Source organism: Cololabis saira, chromosome 3, assembly GCF_033807715.1.
Source record: "Cololabis saira isolate AMF1-May2022 chromosome 3, fColSai1.1, whole genome shotgun sequence".
NCBI classification, from domain to species: Eukaryota; Metazoa; Chordata; class Actinopteri; order Beloniformes; family Belonidae; genus Cololabis; species Cololabis saira.
In genome coordinates this window covers 54,764,975-54,788,303 of record NC_084589.1, presented here as the reverse complement: position 1 = coordinate 54,788,303, position 23,329 = coordinate 54,764,975, and the positions used below count along the sequence as shown (strand labels likewise).

The 23,329-nt window shown below is 48.0% G+C and overlaps 1 protein-coding gene across 2 annotated transcripts in view; it reads left to right on the top strand.

Annotated features, from left to right (window-relative positions):
• LOC133440526 (collagen alpha-6(VI) chain-like) overlaps positions 1 to 23,329 on the top strand; it is an 85,708-nt gene that overhangs the window by 11,004 nt on the left and 51,375 nt on the right. The window contains exons 3-6 of one of the 2 annotated variants that reach the window (XM_061717801.1): positions 15,507 to 15,596; positions 16,410 to 17,018; positions 18,109 to 18,696; positions 20,969 to 21,541. In XM_061717801.1, the coding sequence (XP_061573785.1) occupies positions 15,521 to 15,596; positions 16,410 to 17,018; positions 18,109 to 18,696; positions 20,969 to 21,541 (1,846 nt within the window). In that variant the 5' untranslated portion in view covers positions 15,507 to 15,520. The remainder of the gene's footprint in view (positions 1 to 15,506; positions 15,597 to 16,409; positions 17,019 to 18,108; positions 18,697 to 20,968; positions 21,542 to 23,329) is intronic. The other variant, XM_061717802.1, reaches the window with a different exon arrangement.

The window sequence follows — 23,329 nt, the reverse complement described above, 5'->3', positions numbered from 1 at the left end:
AAGTCCTCCCCCTGCAAGTCCTCCCATTGCAAGTCCTCTCCCTGCAAGTCCTCCCCTTGCAAGTCCTCCCCCTGCAAGTCCTGCCCCCGTTAGTCCTCCCCCTGCAAGTCCTCCCCTTGCAAGTCCTCCCCCTGCAAGTCCTCCCCCCGTTAGTCCGCCCCCCTGCAAGTCCTCCCCCTGCAAGTCCTCCCCCCCGTTAGTCCTCCCCCTGCAAGTCCTCCCCCTGCAAGTCCTCCCCCCGTTAGTCCATCCCCTGCAAGTCCTTTCCCTGTTAGCATTACTGACCATGCTTAATGCAGCCACACAACATCTTATGCACCCTAAAGGATATGTTTGGGTCCTATAGATCCCTATTCATAGGGATTCACGGCTGCTGATCTCAAGGTTCATCCCAGCCTAATTTGGTGGTTTAGGGACTTCCTTTCCTGTCGCCCACCAAAGGTTTGTGCCAGGGCAAACACATCAGTACTGTCCCCTGTGTTATTCTCACTTTTTACTAATTAATTCATGATCAACGAGCAATGTTTTAAACTAATTAAGTATGCAGATGATATGGCCCTGGTTGCCCTGTTTCTTACATCAGATCCATATGGCGTAGATGCCTATCTTGCTCACACTGTGGCACTTGAAGGATGGTGTCACACTAGCCAGCTGGAAATTAATGTAGGCAAGACAAAGGAAATAATCATGTTTAAACTAAACATTATTACACTGCCAGTCTCTCTGGACGGCCAACTAATAGAAACTGTGGAGAACTGGATGAGCTTCTCTGGAAACACAGAGTATATTTACAAGATATATACGTTCCCAGTGACTCTATTTACTCAGAAAGCTGAACAGCTTTAGTGTTAGTCAGCAGGTACTAGAACTTGTGTATAAAACCATGATTGAGAGTGTCCTGACATTTCACATTTCTGCCTGGTTTGGTTCCCTAAACTGTAAATTCTTGAACAAACTGTCTAGGATTGTGTCAATGGCTAGCAGAATCATCGGCAAGCCCCAAAAGGCTTTGTGCCTACAGTACAAGGAGAGGGTAAGGAGGAAAGGCGTGGCCTAATGGCTCAACAGCGCCCCCTAGAAAACTTTGTGCCTCAAGCCCCACAATACGGGTTGACGTACATGCACGAAAATCGGTACACACCTGTATCATGGCACAACTTAAAGAAAAGTCTCTTGGTGCCATGGCCCAAACCCAACAGGAAGTCGGCGAGGGCCCGTTCATTGCCGCTTGCAGCTTTAATTATTATTATTATTATTATTATTAGTCCATCACCTGCAAGTCCTTCCCTGTTAGTCCTTCTCATGTTGGTCCCTCCCCCGTTAGTCCACGAAAACCAGAGCGTGGACCCGTAACAGATTAACGGACTGGTTTTTACCGTCGGAACCGGAGGGGAGACGGTCCCAGTGAACCCAGAATTGTCATGGTTTGGTTTTCTAGGACCCAAGTGCAGGAGACAGAGGGAGGCTGGAGGCAGGAGTTCTCAAAAAACAAAAGGTTTTAATCCAAAAGGGCAAAAGCAAAGCGCTGCGGAGCAGGATAAATACAAAAAACAGGAACAGGAAAAAGCGACGAGGAGACATGGAGGAAGAACCAGTACGGACCGACAGGGAACCAAGGAATGACAAGACAAGATATACTGAAGGGATAACGAGACATGACGAGACACAGGTGCAGACACAATCAGGGCAGATGGGACACAGGCGGGGCAAGACAGAAACTGAAAGTTACAAACTGGGGGGGAAGTGTCAAACACTGACAAGAATCTTCTTTGTGCCTGAAATCAATCCACGTTTCTTAGATTGTGTGAAGTTTGTCTGAGCTGCAGAGTGAAGGGTCATTAGCTTTTATGTTAACAGTCATTTCAGATCAGACTTAAAGCGTGAAGTGAATTTATTCCCCCAGATCTAAATTCTTGCTTTGATCCAGCTGGTCTCGCCCCCCCAAACCCCCCTCAAACCTGGACCGGCTCTCAGCTGACCCACTCCAGGCCTTTCCTGTTTGTGACATACCTTCACCGGCATTGTGATGTCATCGTGTTTGAACTCCGTTCCTGCCTGCACATGTATAGCAAACATCAGTAAACACATCTGTTTGCACTAAGTTTACGAACTCCAGCTCATATATGATGTTTAATTGCGGTTGATGGCAGGACTGCAGGTCTTGGTGGGGGTTTGTTGGGGGGTTCGCGGGGGTGTTGAGGCCCCGAACCCATGAAACCATGAAACCAGAGACGAGGCTGTTTCCTATCAGCGCTGCTCCGCACATATGGCTCCATACGATCAGTGTTTAGATAAAGTACAGCGCAAACATCTGCCTTTCAAACACGGCAATCTGTAACCCTCCTGGGAGGGACCGTATCCACGTAACCGAGGGGGGTGGGGGGGTCCGGCCTGGGAGGGAACCGTAGGGGTAACCGAGGGGGGGGGTCGGCCTGGGTGTCCTCGCTGTACGAACAGAGCGTTATGACAAGCAGCTGAGGTTGATGAGGGCTCCAACAAGAATGTATTTTCTTTTTCCCAGAGCTGGTGAACACATGTTAGTGTTTTAAAGGGGCGGTATAGATCCAGAAAACTGGTCCTGGTTCAGTTTCTGGAGGTTATTGGGTCCCGTGTCTGTGTTGGACGCTGGTCCTCCTCGTTCACAAGGGACTGACTGGACGTCAGATACCTGGACCACCCGGGTTCTGCTACGTCTTGATGGTTACCGGCACGCCGACGGCACCAGAGATGGAGAAGGTGTTGCTCTGTTGACGGACGACCTGGAGGAGACACCACCTGGGCAGGAACTGGGGAACCAACTAACCTCGACCCCGGGTAACCACCTGGTCTTTGTAGGGTTTACCTGGTCTTTGTAGGGTTAACTTGGTCTTTGTAGGGTTAACTTGGTCTTTGTAGGGTTAACTTGGTCTTTGTAGTAGAGCCTGCGAGGGAATGTTTTCTTCATCCCGCTCTCGCTGCATTTCTGACCATTACCACCCGCAACAGGTGCCTTACACTTCCGCCCGCAAAACTCTGAGAATTTAGACACAATAATAGAGATGCTTTGATTTAGTTTCTTCTCCCGTCACACAAGAGAAATGTCCAGACAAATCTATATGATTTAATGTTAACATGATCATTGTGGAGCTTGATGGATGATTGACAGTTCATAGGTCACCTAACTGAAAGTTAGATGCATCATTGTCATCATCACAATTCAATTCAATTCAATTTTCAATTCAATTCAATTCAATTCAATTCAATTCAATTCAATTCAATTCAATTCAATTCAATTTTATTTATATAGCGTCTAATACAACAGATGTTGTCTCTAGACGCTTTCCAGAGATCCAGAACATGAACATAAACATAAACATAAACCCCCGAGCAGTTATTATATAAACAATGGCAGGTAAAAACTCCCCTAGTGGGAGAAAAACCTTAAGCCAAACAGTGGCAAGAAAAACTCCCCTTTAGGAGGAAGAAACCTGGACCAGGACCTGGATCATAAGGGGGGACCCTCCTGCCGAGACTGGTGGGTCAGGGACGGCAACAGCACACAGCAGACATCCACATAGGCAGGTGGAAGCAGCAACGGGATGACCGGGGATGGGGGGGGGGGGGGGGGAACACAGGCCAGCACGCAGCTCCCGAGGCTCCGGCCTGCAAACATGCACAAAAGAGAAGAGGGCCGGCACAAGAAACTACAGGAACGATGGACAAAAATGATGGCTATGAGATATTTATAATAAATAAAAATGGAAATTGAGAAGAGAGGAAGGGAAGAGGAGAGGAGAAGAAGGGTGAGAGGCACCGCCCAGTGGATCATGTCGGTGCCCCCTGCAGCATAGGCCTATAGCAGCATATCTACCACCAAGCTATATTTGAGACTAACTATTATAGTCTTGTTCTATAGCTGCAACTATGACTACTGACTCTAACACACTAGAGTTTACACTACCTATAGACAGGGGTCCTGGTTTCTCCCCCGTGGTTGTGTAGACACCACTGCTCCATTGGCTGTTGGTCATGTTTTCATTGTTTTCATTGTTTTGCTCGTTAAAGGAGCTTTGTGAGTTTCTGTAACCGCTGAATGTTTTGAGGACGGGGAATCCCGCCGTAGCTGCTCGGCGTGAGCCTGAACCGAGACCTTGAACCCTCGGAGAATCCTGCAGCGATGAAAAGCTGCAGCGATGAAAAGCTGCAGCGATGAAAAGCTGCCGATGTCACGGCTGCGTCTGACGCTCCGTGAGACCGAGCCGTCTGTTTCCATTTAAGTCTCTTCGCGTTTCCACTCCGAGTTTCAAGGAAAAGTCTCTGCTGCTGCTTTTCCTCAGAAACTCTTCCAGCTGTCAGAACGCCACGTTCTCGTGTAGAAAAATGATTTAAAATCACACACTTTGTTTTCACTTCTTTGCATTAACAGTTGTTGTGTCTCCTTTTAATCGCCGGGGGAAAAGTCTAAACAGACGGCACATAGGTGAGAAGTGTTCAGGGTTAACTTGGTCTTTGTAGGGTTAAGGAGGTCCTGGTTGGAGCTCCAGGTGAGAAGTAGGAGTGAAACCTCCCTATCCTAAAACTGTTCCCTGTATCCAATCATGTTGGTCCTGGTTTTTGTCCTGGTGGCTTTTCCACTTTATTAAGCTTTAAATCTGGTCCAGTATCAGTGTCTCCCTGCGGCAGGTAAATCAACCCCCTGAAGGCTAAAGCAGGGGGGGCTTGGGTCGTTGGGGGCATCTATCTATCTATCGTTGGTTGGTTGGTTGGTTGGTTGGTTGGTTGGTTGGTTGGTTGGTTGGTTCATTCGTTGGTTGGTTCGTTGGTTAATTCGTTTCTTGGTTGGTTTGTTGGTTCATTGGTTCGTTGGTTTATTTATTTATTTATTTATTTATTTATTTATTTATTTTGTGCATGGTGGTCAATCTACACACCGATGACTGAAAAGGAGCAGGATGAAGACAAGTCTTATTTTACCTGCCCCTTATTAAATACCAAAACAAAAAGAACAGTCAATGTAACCAATATTTACAAAAATATACACTTAAATCGAACCAACCACATATATTAATAATACTGCTTAAGTCCCAGTCTATTCATGATCATATAACTTAAATATTTTATCTTTATACATTTTTTTGAACCTAAATAAATTTGTGCATTCCTTTAAATCATTCTGTAGAGAGTTCCACAGTTTTACTCCCACAACCGATATACACATCTGCTCGAGAGTGGTCCTTGCATGCTGATGTTTGAAATTATATTTCCTTCTATGTTCTATATCTTCTGGATTTGAAAAAACAAACAACTGCTGTAGATTACTTGGTAATACTTTTCTTTTTGCCCTATGCATATGGTTCGTTGGTTTGTTGCTTGGTTGGGTGATTGGTTTGTTGATTCTTTCGTTGGTTGTTGTTGTGGATTTGGATACAGGAAGAAGAAGCGGAAATGACGGAAATTGCATCATGACGTTCTCCGTGCGTCGCTGGTTTGATCCAGATAAATGATTAACCCTGTTACCATGGATACAGGGATAACCCTGTTAGCTCACGCATGGAAACACAATATTCCCAATGTTTCAGTTACTGGAATATTGGTGATCTGCAGAAAGTTCAAGTTCTTTATTTGCAAATAAACGCGTTCATTTGAACTCATCAGTGACGGTGAGGGAGATGCTCGGCTGTGACTGGTGGTCCAGGTGGGTTTGTTCTGGATCCTGGACCCGGTCCAGACCTCCGTCAGCACCAGAAGGTTCTCTAAACCCTCTTCCAGGCCCGTTCTGGCCCCCGGCCCCGGTCCAGACCTTCGTCAGCACCTTGAATCCTCCTCCAGGGCCGTTCTCCAGGCTCCTAGGAACCATCTGGGCTGTTCTGGCCCCGGTTTCAGCCCCGGGTCCAGCCCCGGATCCAGCCCCGGTTCCAGCCCCGGTTCCAGCCCCGGTTTCAGCCCCGGTTCCAGCCCCGGGTTCAGCCCCGGTTCCAGCCCCGGGTCCAGCCCCGGTTTCAGCCCCGGTTCCAGCCCCGGTTTCAGCCCCGGTTCCAGCCCCGGTTCCAGCCCCGGTTTCAGCCCCGGTTCCAGCCCCGGTTCCAGCCCCGGTTTCAGCCCCGGGTCCAGCCCCGGGTCCAGCCCCGGTTCCAGCTCGGAGCTCTAAACATGGAGGCCCTTCATCATCTCCGCTGCTGCTACATCAAACGGAGCTGCAGAGACGCAGCTCTTGACTAAATAAAGGCAGGAAGTTCATGTAAATACAGTTGATGGATCCGTAATGCAGAGAGCTGGTTCTAATCAGCGGCGCAGCTGAGCCTGCAGTGATTAACCCTCCTCCCCCCCTAACCCTCCCTTCCCTTCCCAAACCTCCCAAACCCCTCCAGGCGCTGGCGGGTGATGAAGAGCAGCCTCAAACATGCCTGTGGAGGCGGAGAGGCCGAGACACATTCTTATACGCTCACACAGCTGCGATTAGCGGCCACAAAAGAACTGTTTAAAGGTCCTTCTTTATTCAATTTACTCTCTAGGAATGAATCGAATTATGAAAACAATGTTTCAAAGCCGGGCCAAAACCAGCTCTCTTGTGGCAGTTTTCCACTAGAACCTACTCATCTCAACTCGGCCCGGTTTCTTTTCCACTACAATCATCAGCCAGAGCAGAGTGTTGTCCATGAACGAGTTCAAATGAACGCGTTCATTTCTGTGAGCATATTTGCAAATAAAGAACGTGAACTTGTTCATTCTGCAGATCAGGAACTGGAATCTGAACCGTTTCAGTTTCAGCTTCAGTGTTTAGGTCCAATTATTACGGAATACATTTCACCACCAATAATTGGACCAGTGGAGAGAGAGACGTTGCAGACGCAGCGTCCGCGAGACGTCACATAATGATCCTGATCTTTATCTGCAGGAATTTTACACATCGTCCCCCAAAGAGTCCGACGGTAGAAATCTGACCTTTCTGTGACAATGATGTCTGAGAAAAGTGATCAGGAAAGAGCAAGAAGACCCAACAGCCCCGAACGAATGGAGGAACAAGCGAACGAACGAACGAACGAACGAACGAACGAACGAATAAAGGAACGAACAAACGAAGGAACGAATAAAGGAACGAATGAACGATTCGATTATCCATCTCATTTCAAAGGAGAAGTGTGAGTCCTGTATTCCTGTTGTTGAGCCCAAGATGCCAGTTTTGCAGAGATTTGGAACCTTTTGTGTAGGAATTCAAATATAATCTCGTGTATATCGTTCCACCAGTCCTTAAGCATTGGGCACGTCCACAGTATATGTAATATAGAGGCAGCACTTCCATCGCACCTCCCGCAGGAAACTGGTATTAACTTCCATTTATAGAGTTGTTGTGGTGTTCGATGCCTTCTACGTATTATCTTCAGCTGAATAAATCTGCTGGCCGTTTCTTTGTACGTTGTGTTAATGTTATTCAAACGTGACTTCCAATCCCTAAGAGATACATCCATAGCTCGGTCTCTTTCCCAGCGTTGCTTGAACTTGGACAAGGAACATAATTGTTCCTGTAGTCGATCACATGGGCCTATCTTAGGAGTTATAACTCTACCTGAAGTCGAGCCGATCAGCAGCTCTTCAATCGGGCTTCCCGCGGGTGAGGTAAGCGGGATTCCCAACCATTTAAATAAAGCACTTTGCGTTTGACTATATCTCCAGAATGTATTACCTGGTAATTAGGGCCCGAGCACTGACAGTGTGAAGGTTCCTCGTTTTTCTTCCGACGAAAGGAGGGCCTTTTTTCCCCCTAAACGTGCCCCAAAAGTCACCAAATTTTTCACCAAGCCAGTCCTGGTGAAAAATGTGATATTTAATGGTTTGCATGAATGGGCGTGGCCTAATGGCTCAACAGCGCCCCCTAGAAAACTTTGTGCTTCAAGCCCCACAATACGGTTTGACGTACATGCACGAAAATCGGTACACACCTGTATCATGTCACAACTTAAAGAAAAGTCTCTTGGTGCCATGGCCCAAACCCAACAGGAAGTTGGCCATTTTGAACATTTTGAATTAATTGTGTAATTTTGGCGCAATATATGCCATTCCTTCAGCAGTTAATACAGTCAGCAGTTAATACAGCCCGAACCGTAACGTGCACCCAGATGTGTTATACATCAAAATGTGCGTCTCCATCCTGCGACTACACGCATTAGTTTTCTCAGTCAAAAGCGTTACCGTGGTGACGCTAGACGCCAATAAGCGCCCACCCTTCATCTGATTGGTCCATATTTGATAGTTCCTACTTTCTGCAGTAACTTTTGAATGGTTTGACATAAAGAGTCATGGTGGCGTCATCGGACTCAGTTTTGAGTCCTTGATCTTTATTGGTGAAAATTGCACGTGCGAGGGCCCGTTCATCGCTGCTTGCAGCTTTAATTTATATTTATCCACGAGTTGGTTAAAACTAAAAAGGTGCTTTGGTTTCATCATCAAATAAATGTAAAATGTAGATTATTCCAGCTTTTTTTTGCCAAATCTTCCAATGAAGCGTTCTGCCTCCAATCAGAATCTGGTTATTATTCCATAAAGGAGCATGAGGGGATTTAAACAAGTCCAGATGGCTCTGTGTGTTTGTGCCACAATAATTTAGTGTTTGTGATGATAGCATGGCAGCTAGTAATGGAAGCTTTATAATAAATAACTCAGACCAGTTTCTATTTGGAACCCACTACGTTTATCTCTTGTCTTAATATTTGGAAATCCAGCTCTTACATATTTCATATTAATAGCCCAGCAGTGCCGTCTAAAGTTGGGAGGAGAAAATCCTCCTCTTTTTGTATGAGTTTGTCATTTCTTTTTGCTTAAGCGATGATGCGAGTTTCCCCAAAGAAAATCCAAAATAAGTGAGTCAAGATCTCTAAAATAGAGATACATAGAATACATTAATACATGCACACATGCACACACATAGCCACACATATACACACAAATATACACACACATGCACACACATAGCCACACAGACATACACACACACACACACACACACACACACACACACACACACACACACACACACACACACACACACACACACACATAGCCACACAGACATATACACACACACACACACACACACACACACACACACACACACACACACACACACACACACACACACACACACACACACACACACATACAGCCACTCAGACATATACACACACACCCACACACACACATAGCCACACAGACATGTACATACACACACACGTATACACACACACACACACACACACACACACACATAGCCACACATACATATACATACACACTTCTTTATGGCAGTCTTTAACTGGTCTTTGTATCGCTTTTTTGGGCCTCCTGCCAAACGACGTCCATGATGGAGCTGGCCATAGAGCACCTTACGTGGAAGGCGCTCTTCTGGCATTCGTATGACGTGGCCTAGCCAGCGGAGTTGGTGCTGCGTGACTGTAGCCTCCACACTGATGCAGTTGGTCTTGCAGAGTATCTCGGTGTGGGGGACTCTGTCCTTCCAGGATATCCCCAGGATGCATTGTAAGCACCTGATGTGGAAAGCCTCAAGCATCCTGAGGTGGCGGCTATACAGGGTCCACGCTTCACAGGTGTAGAGCAGGGTTGTCAAGACAACAGCCAGATAAACTTGATATCTGGCTCTATCTTTATCAACACAGACATGTACACACACACACACACACACACACACACACACACACACACACACACACATACACACACACACACACACACACACACACACACACACACACACACACACACACACACACACACACACACACACACACACACACACACACATACACACACGCACACACACACATAGACAAACACACTGGCTTGTTCACCTGCATGCTTGCTCTGTAGTTTTTGGGGTTAGTTAGCGGTAGCTTAGCCTAGCCTAGCCTAGCTTGGCTCAGACTGTGTTCGGATCTCGAGATTTGTGTCGATTGCTGTTCGTGTTTTGGTCGGCTCCGTGTCGGTTCTGTGTTTTGTTTGTGGTTTTTTGTTGCAGATTTCCAGTGCTTGACGTGAGGCCTCCATGTGTTCCTGCTTCCTGGATTGGCAGTGGATGTCGTCACCCCCCCCCCCCCAAAAAAAACAAAAAAAACTCACTGGGTTTGCATGTGTATATTTATGTATGTGTATGGGTATATATGTATATATATTAAATATAGCAATAATGCACATATATATGCCTTAAGTTTTTACCAGCATGGTATCAACCATTAATATGTGCAGACAAGCTGAAAAAAAAAAGGAACCCCACAATAGTGGAAAAGCGCCAAACTGGGCCGAGTAGGTACTAGTGGAAAAGAACCGAGTCAGGCTGGTGGAAAAGAGCCATTGGTTTCTGTCCCAAGCAGGTCTGGATCTGGACTTTGGTGGTCGTTCATTTCATTTATTGATTCCAGACATTGTCAAATTGTTGTATAACAACGAATATATGAATCTATTTCAACTGAATGTACTTAATAAATCCATAAATATTTGGATATTCCTCTGTATCCAGATGTGTGGTCCTGCAGAGATCTGTGCAGCTCGTGGAGGCCGAGGCGGAGATTAATGGCTCTTTACTTCTGTTTATTTAAGAGATTAACATCTGGCGACCCGTACGTGTAAACTCCTGCGTCCAAATAAGAACAGATGTGTTGGGAAGTGGGGAGCCCTGATGTTTCCACTGCTGAGTGAAGTTTCCAGCTCCTCCTCTTCATCACGAGGACGAGGAGGAGCCGGAGCTCGGGGAGGATTCTCCCTCCGGCCGGTCCCGCCGGGTCGGGATGTGGCCGGACGGCGTCTGCCGCCGCAGATCTCCAGGAAATGGAACCGGCTAGCCGGTAAACGCGGCCAGATGCTGCAGCTGAGCCGCTCTGATCCCCAGATACTGAATATTCATCACAGTCCTCGCAGCAGGAAGTGCTGGGTTCCCGTCGTTTCTGTCCCTCAAGGCTAAAGCCGGGGGACTGGGGTCGTTTGGGGCATCTATCTATCTATTGTTCGTTCGTTTGTTCGTTTGTTCGTTTGTTCGTTTGTTCGTTTGTTCGTTTGTTCCTTCGTTCGTTCCTTCGTTCGTTCCTTCGTTCGTTCCTTCGTTTGTTCGTTCCTTTGTTCGTTTGTTCGTTCCTTCGTTCGTTCCTTCGTTCCTTTGTCCATTCGTTCATTTGTCCATTCGTTCATCTATCTATCTATCGATCGATCGATCGATCGATCGATCGATCGATCGACCGATCGATCGATCGATCGATCGTTCGTTCGTTCGTTCGTTCGTTCGTTCGTTCGTTCGTTCGTTCGTTCGTTCGTTCGTTCGTTCGTTCGTTCGTTCGTTCGTTCGTTCGTTCGTTCGTTCGTTCGTTCGTTCGTTTGTTCCTTTGTTTGTTCCTTTGTTCATTCCTTTGTTCCTTTGTTTGTTTGTTCCTTCGTTTGTTCCTTCGTTCGTTCGTTAGTTTGTTCCTTTGTTTGTTCCTTTGTTCATTCCTTTGTTCCTTTGTTTGTTTGTTTGTTCGTTCGTTCGTTCGTTCGTTCGTTCGTTCCTTTGTCCATTCGTTCATCTATCTATCTATCTATCTATCTATCTATCGATCTATCGATCTATCGATCTATCGATCTATCGATCGTTCGTTCGTTCGTTCGTTCGTTCGTTCGTTCGTTCGTTCGTTCGTTCGTTCGTTCGTTCGTTCGTTCGTTCGTTCGTTCGTTCGTTCGTTCGTTCGTTCGTTCGTTCGTTCGTTCGTTCGTTCGTTCGTTCGTTCGTTCGTTCGTTCGTTCGTTCGTTCGTTCGTTCGTTCGTTCGTTCGTTCGTTAGTTTGTTCCTTTGTTTGTTCCTTCCTTCCTTCCTTCCTTCCTTCCTTCCTTCCTTCCTTCCTTCCTTCCTTCCTTCCTTCCTTCCTTCCTTCCTTCCTTCCTTCCTTCCTTCCTTCCTCCCTTCATTTGGGTCTGTTGGATCTTCTCTCTCTTTCCTGATCACTTTGATTGATCATCAAGGACTTGCAGATATTTCCTCCCACTGGACGGAGCTTTAACTCCACATGACGAGCTCAGACTAGTTTTCTCAGGTGGATCATTTGAACAGAAAGGTCAGATTTTTACCGTCGGACTCTTTGGGAGACGATGTGTAATATTCCTGCAGATAAAGATCTGGCTGCAGAGATCTGGTGCCGGCGAGGCTCCGCGTTAATCCGGATCAGGACATAATGAGAGTTCATTAACAACATTTCCGTCGTCTCCCTAGTCTAGTTGTTGTTTGTGTCTTTGTTTGATGAATTTAAACCAGAGCCGACTCTTGTGGGCAGAACTAAGGACCCGTCTCTGGATTTAGGAGGCTCGGTTAGAGCCGGGCGTTGATGAACCGATCATCAGAAGATGTCTAGACCTCCGTGAAAGCAGATGTTTTATTGGTTGGTTGGACTCCAGTGTGTGTTAAAACAGTGCCAAGAGGGAACGACATCAGCAGTGGTCCTAGAGAAGCAACAATTAACACATATCAATCTGGAAAAGGTTATTAAACCATCTCTGAACAAGTTTTGGTTCAATCTTCTAAAGTGAGAAGGCGTAGACGTTCTGAAGAGTCAGGACATCCATGACCAAAGTGACGACCAAAATAACGACCAAGTTGACAACCAAGTTGACGACCAAGCATCACAGTTTCAGAATAAAGCCTTAAAAACGACTCTACAAGGTTCGTCTGTCTGAATGAAACAGCGGTGCAGACACTTCCAGCCGGCTACGGAGACCCCAGATGTTTTATTGGTTGATTGGACTCCAGTGTATGTTAAAACAATGCCAAGAGGGAACGACATCAGCAGTGGTCCTAGAGACACAAACAGCAACCAGTCCAGCTCTCTGAGACTGAATCAGGACTAGACTACTGGATTATCTGTCCCTGAAACTGTGGAGTGAGTACTGGTATGTGGGTGTAACATATCTCCACTTGACAGGGAGGGGTTTGGGGTACGATTCCCTCGTAGTCGTCTCCTCAGTCTAGTTGGTTGTTTTTAGGGAGGGGGGTCTCCTCCCCCACCCGGGTCCTCCCCCCCCCGGGTCCTTCCCCGCCCGGGTCTTCCCCACCCGGGTCCTTCCCCACCCGGGTCCTTCCCCGCCCGGGTCCTTCCCCGCCCTTTACCGGCACCGATCCTGACACTGATGGAGTGATGCACGAGGGGTTAATCATTCCCTCCTGTTCCAGCGATGCGTTGGGCCGCCCGTTGCCGTGGTTACGCTCCTAACGTCCCCTCGGGGGAGACGAGTTTCAGGGAAGAGACTCCTAATTGAGGTTACTGTACTCCACGACCCAAAAACCGCCCAATTAAACTGTCTCAGCCCTGAAATGTGTTTAAATGTGCTGAAATGTGTTGAGACATCCAGAGAGTCGGCTCGGTGCGTGAACCGGGCCGGTGGAACATCTGGCAGCGCGGCGCTCCAACAATCCCACCATGTGTGAGCGCTCAAGCCCGGGACATTTTCATATTCATGCTGGAGACGCACGGGATGGACTTTTATTTGAGAAATAAAAGGTTTGATTTGTTCCAGAAGTTCTCAGGTTTCAGCATCAGATCTGGATCAAGTAAAGATTTACGTCCACACCCACGAGTCTCGGGAAGGTGATGATGGAGCTCTGGTCTCCAGCTGGTGACATCAGTACCGACATCAGTACCCCCCCCCCCCCCCCCCCCCCCGCAAAGAGCGCTAACAAAGTTACTTTGAAGAATCTCTAAATACTGACCGTTATTTTGAGATGACGACCAAGATAACTACCAAGGTGACGACTAAGTTGACGACCGAGGTAACGACTAAGGTGACAACTGACAAATGACAGTAGTACTACAACTAAGGCTGTGTCCCAATTGAACCCCTCGCCCTCGTTTTCTTCACTAACCCTAACTTTTGCGCGTTCCCGTGAAGGTAGTGGTGTCCCAATTCCTCTTTTCACCAAGGGGGAGGGGGCATAACGAGGGCTAGGGGCTGAGAATAGCCCCTTCACATCGAGGGATTTCAGATGCTGACTTCGCGAGCGAGGGGCTATGAAAATTTCCCAGAATGCTTTTCGTCGTCATTTGCGGACTGAATAAAAAAAAAAACATGGCGGACATTTCTTATTTTTTTGTGAATAAAATCAATATTTTGAGTTAGTTTCTGCATAAAAATGCGTTTTGATTACATTTCTAGTGACAAACCTATATTTTACTTTCATAATATTCACTCAGTGAATGTACATAATCCCTTTTTTGTCCGTTGTTCGCGAAGATCGCGCTGGAATAAAGGCTGTTAGGTTACACCGTAGGCTACGTAAGCTACGCCGTAGGCTACGTAACCTACGCCGTAGGCTCTGCGTCGATTTAACGCGGAACCATAAATCAGCTCCGCAGCCGGCAGACAGAAATCTCGAAATTTCGGAGCAAATTTCTTAACAGGCGTAGCTACAACTATTAGATTTCATCTATTAAACTAACATCTTCCTAAATGATTTATTTCAGCCAGCGTAATTCTCCACAGAGCTGCAGGTTTCTCTCCCGGGACGACGGCGCAGGTTGACTCGGCGGACACGTCTGTTCTCGGGCTGTGAGCTGCTGCTGCTGCTGCTGCTGCTGCTGCTGCTGCTGCTGCTGCTGCTGCTGCTGCTGCTGTTACCATGGTAACAGCTGCAGCTGCTGCTGTTACCATGGTAACAGCAGCAGCTGCTGCTGCTGCTGCTCCGAGCCGGTGGCTCTTCTCATCTCCGAAAACGTCGAGTCAAATTTCTTAACAGGCGTTACTTGGATAAACTGAGCCCCGGTTGCGGATCTTAAGGTTACCTTTATGCCTGAAAAAACATTAAAACTTAATAAAGTGCCATATTAACAGAGCTACAGCTGAAATTAAAACAGCTTTTGGCTCTCTGCTTCCTGATCAGGGTAGGGATGAAAACGTGGGGGGGTAGGAGAAATGGGACAGGCACCTGGGCCAAGTGCCCTAGAATCTCCCCCTTCTTTTTTAGGGGGTAGGGAAGAAAAGAAGGGCGAATGAAGGGGAATTGGGATTGAGCCAAAGCCTTAAAAATGATGCTACAAGGTTTGATGATGTGTTTCATTCAAGTTTGATTCCTTCGTCAGTCTCAATGAAACAGTGGTCGTAGTATTTCCCTCTCTTGCTTGGGTCGGTGTGTACAGAGATGGAGTAAAGAGACAACATCTGTTATATTAGACGCTATATAAATAAATAAATAAAGCTGGTGCCCACCTTTATGGAACTGTTACAGAACGTCGGAATGGAAGCGCCTAAAGACGGGTCAGGTATTTTCCTCCAGACCTCAACCGGAGCAGGATGAAGGTTTTACTGAGGAGACAGTTTGAGGTCAGGAGTTTCTCTGAAGTTTCTCTGAAGCATCAGCTGCTCTAACTCGTTGTGCCGCTCCGAGGGCGTGACTGTCGCGGTTTAGAAGAGTTTTGAAGTTTTCTTTTATGTTTAGAACTGAGACGTTGCCCGCTGTGCCGGTCCAGATGCTCGGCAGATTTACAGTCGTCTGTGTGTCTGTGTTGCAGGAAGAAGTTCCAGCATGGAGGGGGGGCGGAGCCTGCTGCTCTGCCTCGTCACGGCGGCGTGTTTCTACGGCAACGCCGCCCAGAGGACAGGTGGGTGTCGCCGTCGGCTCGGCTTCCCGAGCTTCCCCTCACCGCCACCGCAATAACGCCATGCAAACCGTCACGGCGCTCACGCAAACCGTCACGGCGCTCACGCAAACCGTCACGGCGCTCACGCAAACCGTCACGGCGCTCACGCTTCAGCACCAACGCTTTAACGTTCACTCCGGTCCGGACCAGAGACCACCAGGGTCGCCCTCCCGGCATGGACACGGTTTTTACTAAATAAAACCTCTGTTTTACTAGATAAAACTTCAGTTTTACTAAATAAAACCTGTTTTAATAAATAAAACCCTGGTTTTACGGGCCGTTTTAGTGGGAATTTGTCGTTTTAATGGGAACTAGTGCTTTTAGACGCAAGGGGTCGTTTTAGTTTGCTCAGTTTCCTCACGCTTCTCCATCCAGCAATCACGCCATGCTTTTCTGAATCACAGCAAGAACCCTCACCTCCACCTGTAGAACCATCACCTGTAGAACCATCACCTCCACCTGTAGAACCATCACCTCCACCTGTAGAACCCTCACCTCCACCTGTAGAACCATCACCTCCACCTGTAGAACCATCACCTCCACCTGTAGAACCATCACCTCCACCTGTAGAACCATCACCTCCACCTGTAGAACCCTCACCTCCACCTGTAGAACCATCACCTCCACCTGTAGAACCCTCACCTCCACCTGTAGCCCCGCCGCTCTTCCACCCGGCTGCTTGACCTCCTCACAACCACCTCTGCTTGGAAAGAAGAGTTTCTTTTCTCCTAGAAACCTGTGAACCTCCTCCATGAACCTCCACCCCCCTCCCAGTTTGCACCCAGAAAGCCGTGGCCGACATCGTCTTCCTGGTGGACGGCTCCTGGAGCATCGGCAACGAGAACTTTGAGCAGATCCGCCAGTTCCTGCACACGCTGGTCAACTCGTTCGACATCGGGCCGGACCGCGTCCAGATCGGCCTGGTGCAGTACAGCAACAGCCCGCGCACCGAGTTCCTGCTGCGCGAGTACGAGACCAAGCAGCACATCCTGGACTACATCACGGAGCTGGACTACATGGGCGGCGGGACGCTGACGGGGCAGGGCCTGGACTTCCTGCTGAAGAACCACTTCACCGAGGCGGCCGGCAGCCGCCAAGGCAAGAGGGTTCCGCAGATCGCCGTGGTGATCACGGACGGGAAGTCGCAGGACAACGTGGAGGCCAACGCTGAGCGGCTGAAGAGGAAGGGCATCAGCCTGTACGCCATCGGCATCAAGGACGCCGACGAGGACCAGCTAAAGGAGATCGCCAGCCAGCCGCACGGCCAGCACGTCTACAGCGTGTCCGACTTCGCCGCCCTGCAGGGAATCTCGCAGAGCATCGTCCAGACGCTGTGCAGAACCGTGGAGGAGGCCAAGAGGAACATCCTGAAGCTGTCTCAAGGTAACGGTGGTCCGATTCCTGCAGCCCTGCAGTCAGGTGGTGGTGGTGGGATCTGAACGATGGAGGAGGCCGATAGAAACATCCTGAAGCTGACACAAGGTAACGGTGGTCCGATCCCAGGTGGTGGTGGGATCTGAACGATGGAGGAGAATCCCCCGGTTTCATGTCACGTTGTCCTGAACAGCCAATGAGTCAGGAAAGTGTTTACTCTCATGACGGTTCCTTTAAACACTTCACAGATTTATTGCTGTTATGTCCAAAAAACCCCAAATGAATCAATTATATTTCATGTTTTTTCACTGAATTTGTTATTTTACAACCTTTTCTATTAATTTCCAACCTGCAACACATTCCTGAAGAGATCAGGGCAGTAACGGTCGGTGGGCCGGTGTTTTTGCCCCATGCATACGGTGGTGTTGTCACACTTTTGGTTTTATCATTTCCCAACATTCTCGTGTTCAAAGAATCTCTGAGTTTCAGTATTATTTATTATAACTTTTTCAGTTTTTAGTTATTTCAGTGACGATTTTGGGTTTTTCTTCTGTCAATCGGATACAGTTGCTGATTATGGTTTACAGCTTAAGAAAACTCAAATATCCTATCTCAAAAAATTATAATATTCTGGGAATCTTAACCTTAAACTGTAAACCATAATCAGCAATATTAAAATAATAAAAGGCTTGTAATATTTCAGTTGATTTGTAATGAATTCAGAATGTATGACTTTTTAGTTTTTTTTAAATTGCATTACAGAAAATAAAGAACTTTATCACAATATTCTAATTTTCCGAGACAGTCCTGTAGTTGGAACCTTATTACTGCAGTGCCCAGATCAGCACCAGAAGTCCCGTAAAATCACGTAAAATCACGTAAAATCACGTAAAATCACGTAAAATCACGTTAAAGGCTGATTTATGGTTCTGCGTTACACCAACGCAGAACATACGGTGTAGGGCACGCGGCGACGCACACCGTACAGTGTGCGTCGCGTGCCCTACGCCGTACGCCCTTGGATCGTCAAACACACTTGATCTTTCTGAATTCAGCTCGTCTCCTCGTTCTCTGACGTCTCCGTCTCCGTCCTTTGCAGAATGCGCCGTAGCGACCGTGGCCGACATCGTCTTCCTGGTGGACGGCTCTTCCAGCATCGGCATCGAGAACTTCCAGGAAGTCCGGCGTTTCCTCCGCAGCGTCATCTCCGGCCTCGACATCGGCGAGGACAAAGTCCGTATCGGCCTGGCTCAGTACAGCAACGACCCGCACAAGGAGTTCCTGCTCAACGAGCACCTGGACGCCCAGTCGCTGCTGGCCGAGGTCGACCGGTTCCCCTACCGGACCGGCGGCACCGAGACGGGCAAGGCCATGAAATTCCTGTCCAAAGAGTTCTTCACCGCGGCGGCGGGGAGCCGGATCGATCAGCGCGTGCCCCAGATCGCCGTGGTGATCACCGACGGAGACTCCGCGGACGACGTCCTGGCGCCGGCACAGGAGCTGCGCAGCAGGGGCGTCATCGTGTTCGGCATCGGGGTCGGTCAGGCCAACCTGAAGGAGCTGGAGTCCATCGCTAACCGGCCGCCGCAGCGCTTCCTGTTCACCATCGACAGCTACCAGGCCCTGAAGAGGCTGTCGGTCGGCCTGCTGCAGACGGTCTGCGTCTCCATGGAGGACCAGCGGCAAGGTGAGGCCTGGGGGGGGGGGGTACCAGGGGTCTGGGGGGGGTCTGAACTGGACCGGGGCAAGGTGAGGCCTGGGAACGTACCGGAAACTGTACTGGACACGTTTGGACTCACCTGCTCGGTCAGAACCAATGAGGAGGTGTTTCCAAACCGGTGACTGGTACCGTATCTTGTAATTGGAAGCTATAGCGCCCCCCAGCTGCCAGACTGACAGTGTCAGAAGTCATGCAACAGGTGGACGTTTCTACGTAGGGCTGGTGGACGATTGAAATGTCAAGAATCGATTCAATTCCAATTCTTAAGGTTCAGAATCGATTATTGTTGAAGAATAATACAAAGTCCAGTTCAGGAATCCGCTGTGGGATGAGAGATTTTATTCAGCCGGCGGTGAGCAGACCTACACAGACGCAGTGTCTTGGTCGGTGTGCTGACCCAGATTGATTTGGCCACAGGGTTTTTATACAAAGGTTCAATCAACAAAGACAGGAGACAGTCAGGTGTGAACTTTCAGTTTTGGGACTACCCCTGAGTAGTCAGGAAGTCCATATATGGTCCTCGTCTCTGCAGGAGCTGGAAGTCAAAGCCACTCCCACGGTGCCATCTCGGCAGGGATACAAGACGCCAGAACTTGTGTGAGACAATAGGTCACAGACGAAAAGTAATTTACAGTTGGATGTGATCTGTGGCCAAATGTCCCCATCGGGCATTTGGCATGACTGTCACTAAGTTCCAAATCACCCCATGGGGTGCTCTAGTGTTCCAAGTCTGTTTGAGGCAACTTCCAAGGTGTCGTCTCTGCAGGGGGGGTAGGAAGCTGGGTCGGAAGTTGAAGCTACCTCAAAAGGTGTTGAGTCCAGTTCAAAGCCCTGCAGGCGGGGGTATGAGGCTGGGGCAACCTGCAAAGCGTCGTTGTCCCTGCAGGGGGCCACGTGCTGTCAAAATGCTTCATCATTATCAAGTTTTTATTCGATCCGATTCGATTCCGATATTGATTTGGGTTTCCCTTCTTTAAGGGCAGGGCTGGGATTTGACCTTAAATGTAGACTATTTTTGCCACTTTTGAGCAAAATCGCTTCCTCTAATTCTCAAACAAAAAGTCAATTTTTCCATGGCGTATATTTCTTCAACAATGTCGAGCCATTGTCTCAGTCCTGGGGAATCGCTTTTCATCCAGAGTTTTGTCAGGGCCTTCTTAGCAGCAACAGTCAATATTTTGAAGAGGTAGATGTCTCTCTTTCCAATGACTTCAACCCAGTCCCAGATATACAGTCCTTGGGTCTTTAGGTATTCTCAGATTTAGAATTTCCTCCATTGTTTGGATAACATTATGCCAGAATAATTGTATTTTTGAACATGTCCAAAAGGTGAGAATGATTACTACATGATCACACCCTCGCCAACAATTCTGTTGTTTTTGTGTTTCTTTAGTCTTAATATGTGCAGTCAGGCCAGATGACAGTCCTGCCGGGGCCTGGGACAAAATAATCTAAGATGGGCCCCCTGGTCCCGGATCCCTCCTTCTCTTCTCCCTCTCCTTCTCCTCTTCCTCTCCTCTTCCTCTCCCTCTCCTTCTCCTCTTCCTCTCCTCTCCCTCTGCTCTTCAGGTTTTTATACAAGCTAATGGACGTTAGCATTAGAGCTAGCCAGCTAGGTTAAGTTAAAGGTTGGTAAACGTTGTAACTGTTTCTTACCTTGCTCTACGCTGACTTTATTAATTCCAGCTTCACCGTCACCACCTTTTTAAAATATTTGTGTAGAGAATCTCTGAGGCCTCTATTTTCTTCTTCTCTTCTTCTCTTTTCTCTTTTCTGAGCACCGGACTTGTGCTGACCAGACATTTTGACCATTCTAATGGTTGAATTAAATGATAACGTCAACAAACCATTTTAGTGTTGGGGGTTCTTGACCACAAGGACAATTAGGAAGAAAACAAATAACAAGCTTTTATGGAACTCAAATACTACATATTTTTCCACAAATAGGCATATTTTGAAACATTTTGAAAAATGATTCCATAATTTAATGAGAATTAAAAAAAAAATAAAAAAAATGTCTTCAGTTCTGGGCCCCCCCCTACCCTGGGCCCGGGACAACAGACCCGTTTGTCCCCCCCTATCGGCGGCCGTGTGTGGAGTGATAAGTGAATTGCCGCTTTTAACGTTGATGTAAAACCCTTTGAATGAGCTTGTGTTGAATTGTGCTGCACAGATAAACTTGCCTACTTGCCTTTATTGTGACAGCAGAACTGAACGGTTTGCTCCGATTGTCTTCCAGCTCTGCGACAGAGGTTTGCCGACATCTTCTTCCTGGTGGACAGCGGCATCACGCAGGAGAAGTTCCAGCAGGTCCGGAACCTCCTGTTCCGCCTGGTGAACCAGATGGACTTCAGCGCCGGCGGCTACCGCCTGGGCCTGGCCCAGTACGGGGACGACGTCAAGGTGGACTTCCTCCTCAACGAGCACGAGGGCAAAGAGCAGCTCCTGGCCGCCATACGGCGCTTCCGCTACCGCGCGGTCCTGCCGGGGGAGCCGCGCTACCTGGGCGCGGCGCTGCGCTACGCCAGCAGGAACTTCTTCTCCGCGGCGGCGGGCGGCCGGGCGGACCAGGGATTCCGCCAGTTCCTGGTGGTGCTGGGCGGGAAGGACTCGGACGACGGCGTGTACCGCGAGGCGCGGGAGATCAGGAAGGCCGGCGTGACCGTGGTGGGGATGAGTCTGGGCATGTCCATGAACGAGGTGCGACTGGTATCCAGCGCCGGGCAGGACTACGACATCCCCGTCATCACCGCGGCACCGATACTGAAGATGGTGTTTGAAACCGAACAAGGGGGGAGCAACGTGACGCAAGGTAAACACCCTTTTCATTCATATATTCATAATAATAATAATAATAATTAAAGCTGCAGCAGCGATGAACGGGCCCTCGCGTGTGCAATTTTCACCAATAAAGATCAAGTACTCAAAACTAAGTCCAATGACTCCACCATGACTCTTTATGTCAAACCATTCAAAAGTTATAGCAGAAAGTAGGAACTATCAAATATGGACCAATCAGATGAAGGGGGGCGCGCTTTTTGGCGTCTATCGTCACCACGGTAACACTTTTGAAAGAGAAAAGTAATACGTGTCGTCGCTGGATGGAGACGCACATTTTGATGTATTTTGATGAACACACCTGGGTGCACGTTACGGTTCGGGCTGAATTAACGGCCGAAGGAATGGCATAAATTACGCCAAAATGACACAATTCATTCAAAATGTTCAAAATGGCCGACTTCCTGTTGGGTTTGGGCCATGGCTCCAAGAGACTTTTCTTTAAGTTGTGACATGATACAGGTGTGTACCGATTTTCGTGCATGTACGTCAAACCGTATTGTGGGGCTTGAGGCACAAAGTTTTCTAGGGGGCGCTGTTGAGCCGTTAGGCCACGCCCATTAATGCAAACCATTAAATATCACATTTATCACCAGGCCTGGCTTGGTGCAAAATTTGGTGACTTTTGGGGAACGTTTAGGGGGAAAAAAGACCCTCATTTCGTCGGAAGAAAAATGAGGAAAATAAAAACGAGAATGAGAACGAGGATAAAAATTCCTACAGATACAATAGGGGCTTCGCACTGTAAGTGCTCGGGCCCTAATACATTTTATTTAAAGGCGCCTTTCTTGGCACTCAAGGCTACAGAACAGTATTAGGGCCAGGCAGGAGAAAAATAAAAATAATATTTTAGAGGAGGAAGATTTATTTTTTCGAGAAAAAAGTCAAAATGTCGAGAATTGGCCAATGAGGAGAACCTCAGTTTTATTACTGTTGAATTTAAGGAGGTTTTGGGTGAACCAGGTTTTTATTTCAGTAAGGGAGGTGGGCGGGAGAGAGGACGATGTCAAGGTTTGACATTCCCCCCAGCTTTCCGTTTCTGTTTCTCCCGCCTGTGTCCCATCTGCCCTTATTGTCTGCACCTGTGTCTCGTCGTGTCTCGTTATCCCCTGTGTATATCTGGTCTTGTCATTCCCTTGTTCCCTGTCGGACCGTACTGTTTTGTTCCCCATGTTTCCTGCCACGTTTTGCCTTCCCAAGTTTTTTGATCCTTGTTTAGTTTGTTTTTATCCTGCCATGCAGCTATTTTAGTTTGGTCTTTTTGTTAATAAACCCTTTTTTTCCGACTCCTGCCTCCCGCCTCCTGCTCTCCTGCGTTTGGGTCCACACCTTATACCCCCAGACGTGACAGACGAGGGTTCGGTGGTGAGGTAGAGCTGGTTGTCATCAGCGTAGCAGCGAAATGGATGTTGAATTTACGCAAGATTTTGCTGAGGGGAAGGAGGTAGATGATGAAGAGTAGGAGGCCCCAGGACAGAGTAATGTGGCAAAATGTGTTACAAAATGCAACTTTATTACAAAATGAAATAAAAAAGTTATTACATTTTGGATGTTTATTACAAAATGCACCGTTATTACAAAACGCGGCCTGCTGGCCGCGCCGTCACCTCGCCAGTTTGGTCTTTCCTGCAGAAACAGAGCTGCAGGAAACCCCTGTGATAGCATAGAATATAGAATAGAATATCCTTTATTTTCTCCCTCAGTGGGGAAACTTATTTGTTGCAGCACACACATATAGGGGAGGGGTAAAAGGACTGAAAAG